The sequence below is a fragment of the Aphanomyces invadans genome (genome assembly GCF_000520115.1).
Source record: "Aphanomyces invadans strain NJM9701 unplaced genomic scaffold supercont1.5, whole genome shotgun sequence".
NCBI classification, from domain to species: Eukaryota; Oomycota; class Saprolegniomycetes; order Saprolegniales; family Verrucalvaceae; genus Aphanomyces; species Aphanomyces invadans.
Window position 1 is genome coordinate 141,758 of NW_008580150.1, and position 2,783 is coordinate 144,540.

The following is a 2,783-nucleotide window of genomic DNA, read 5'->3' on the forward strand; positions in this document are numbered from 1 at the left end:
GCTGGTTCACACGAGTTGTCGTCCCGGTCAGAGCCAAACTTTGACCTGAATGTTGAGTTGAGATCACGTTTGGGGGACGATCCATACCAGCCACATAGCTATGGGTGTCCACAGAGTTGAGTGTGGGGACGGAGATCGTGTAGTAGCCTGGTGATACAGCAGTAGGAGTTGACGAGCCCTCGGGGCAGTACACTCCAATCCCTCCGCACTCGAGTGGACGAAGTGCACCTGTACATCGCTTTCAGGTGGCGCACACCAAATGCAACGCATACCAAGGGGGCAATAAAAACCTGCACGACAATACGGCACGACGCACGTCGAGTGGGTACAAGTTGTGGAACAGTGCTTGGACACTTGCCCCGTGGCATTGCCAAACACCCCAGCTGGACATGGCGTTGGAACAACCGTTGCCGCTAAGCTGCGCAAGACATCATGCGCTTGCAAGGGGCGTAGGCGTGAGGTACCAGTAATTCGCCTTGGGGCAAAGACCAGAGCACAGGGACGTTTGGAGTCCTGATGTGGCGCCGTACACTCCAGGGGGACAAGCCACCGGCGTTGGCGACGCAATGGGGCAATACGACCCTGTTGACCTCTTGCGTCATGCATCGGCAGATGAACACGATCTGGACTCACCGGGAGGACACAGACCAGAACATTGCTTTGTCGTGAGTCCCCGCGTTTGTCCAAATGTTCCTGGCGGACACATGTACTGAATGCCTCGGACACAAAAGTGTCCAAGTTCGCACTGGGCTTGCGTTGCTGCGGTGTAGGGCTCCGACGACACCAAGTCACTCAGACTCGTCCCGTCCGAACTCTTCACGGTGAAGTACCCCGACGAAACTATGCGGCGCTGGGGGGTTCCTGGGGGGCAATAGTAGTTGGGGGAGCCACACTGTTGTTGCGTGGGTGACTTTGAACCCATCTAGCCAGCACTCTACAATGAGGCAAATCGGAGGTGCCCTTGTCGTACGGGACAATAGTAACCCCCGCTGCATGGCCCAGAGCACAGAGGGGTCGCTAGGCCTCGCACAGATCCAAACGTCCCAGCTACACATTGAATCGTGAATCCCGTTTTAAATCGAGGTATAGTAAAGCACACCTGGGCATAACGTGCACACACCGTTGCTGGCCATGAACGACCCTGTTGGACACAACATCGTTGCCTTTGCTCGGACGACGAGCCATGCACCGAAGACGTTCCAAACATGCCACGCCATCGTTTGGACTGGCACATGAACGTAACAGTCACGGAAACTGCCATTGGAATCCCAGTCAAATGCCCCACCGCGAAGGCTACGCGTCGCATCGATCGACGAGAACCAAGGACGACGAGATACGTGATGAATGCCGTGGTCACGAGCTTGCACTACTCAAGCGTCGACTCTTGCAAAGGAAGCAAAACGCTGTACCTGAACAAGCGCGTGCACCTCACATCCACTCCATGGTGGGGTTGCGAGGACGAGGGGCCGCGCGTCCACTTCTGCACCTGTCCAAGACGCCACTTACCCCACAGACCGTCATGCCCGTACCAAGACGATGTGTGCTCCCGGTGCCGATGACATCGAATCCACCAGTCGAAAACATTCTGTCATCTTGCAGTCCGACATCCCTTCTCTTACCCGATGTTGCAAGTCGGATACGCCACCGAGTCCCCCTATGATGTCAGCCAACTCGTATCATAGCATAGCCCCCTTGACGTCATCTCACCACGAGGACTCCAGCCATCAAATAACGGCGCGCGAAGAGTCTGTCGAGGAGTGCCCTTCAAGGCCTCCGCCAAGTGAAGCGCATTCGAATGGGCGTGACCATGACGACGCCGCTCTTGTCTGCGTGCTCCACCTTCCAAACGAGACACCCAGCATTCCAGATCCCGCCACTCCGCTACCTATGGAATGTTTGCTCCCTGAGGATGTGCTAGTGCGCAAATCCTTTCAAAAGGTTGTCGTGACATGGACGTGCACCACGTGCACTCGGGAATGCATTCCAGTCCGGGACGAGAGTCGTTGTCTATGGTGCCGCCTCGTTCTGGCTGCGTTTGGGTACTCACATTGTGCGTAGTGGCCACCGCCTCAAGGATCACCCGAGTTTGAGCACCGATACACGCGTAAAGGACAAGGCTACATTCAACGCGTTCGCGTGCACGTCGGCAAAGTGTCCGTGCCGGTCGTTCTTCTACATTGTTGCCGAAGGCGCGTGGGTGCTCCGGTGCCGATGCAAACACAAACACATTGACCACGACGCGACTGCGGCCCCATTTCGGTGCAAGAAGTGTCTGTGCGACGGGTTTCACAGGTGTGTCGTCGTATCGATCTCGTCCTTGCTATCACGTTGTCTTTTGTCGTGTAGCCCTTGGGTTTGCAACTGTGGCCATCCATGGGACGAACACGTCCAAGCCCAAGTTGTAAAAACGTTTACCCCCTTGCAAATGGATCTCGGGGCTGAACTCGGACAAGTCTACCGAACAGATCTAGTGGCCGAGCCATTGCGTCTGTAACAACACCAGATCCAAGTCGACCCACCTGACCACAATGGCACAACAACAATCGTGTTCATGTGCTCGACTTGTTGGTCACAGCCATTCTAACGTTAGGCTATGCTTGTCCAACAAACGACTTTTTTTAGGTTCGAACAGCTCGAGCCACCAGCCAAAGACGTACATGAGCCAGACAAGCGCAGCTATCTTCCGCACAGACCAAGAGGCCGAGCCATTTGCGCCTGTAGCAACTCCAGACAATGTCGATCCACCTAGCCACGATCGCCACAACTAACTATCGTGTTCACGT

General features: G+C 55.5%; 1 protein-coding gene across 1 annotated transcript; it reads left to right on the forward strand.

Annotated features, from left to right (window-relative positions):
• Nucleotides 1–1,848: 1,848 nt before the first annotated feature.
• H310_03207 (hypothetical protein) lies at nt 1,849–2,687 on the forward strand. Its single transcript, XM_008866997.1, has 4 exons — nt 1,849–2,012; nt 2,059–2,292; nt 2,347–2,564; nt 2,623–2,687. The coding sequence occupies exons 1-3, from the start codon at nt 1,888–1,890 to the stop codon at nt 2,492–2,494; spliced, it is 507 nt and encodes a 168-aa protein (XP_008865219.1). The 5' UTR covers nt 1,849–1,887; the 3' UTR covers nt 2,495–2,564; nt 2,623–2,687.
• Nucleotides 2,688–2,783: the final 96 nt, after the last annotated feature.

What these genes read in the sequence shown, in the direction of transcription:
- H310_03207 (XM_008866997.1), top strand. Translation starts at nt 1,888, where the DNA reads ATGGAATGTTTGCTCCCTGAGGATGTGCTAGTGCGCAAATCCTTTCAA. An exon ending in GACGAGAGTCGTTGTCTATG is followed by an intron (nt 2,013 to 2,058) that starts GTGCCGCCTCGT and finishes CATTGTGCGTAG; the next exon opens with TGGCCACCGCCTCAAGGATC. An exon ending in CTGTGCGACGGGTTTCACAG is followed by an intron (nt 2,293 to 2,346) that starts GTGTGTCGTCGT and finishes TTTGTCGTGTAG; the next exon opens with CCCTTGGGTTTGCAACTGTG.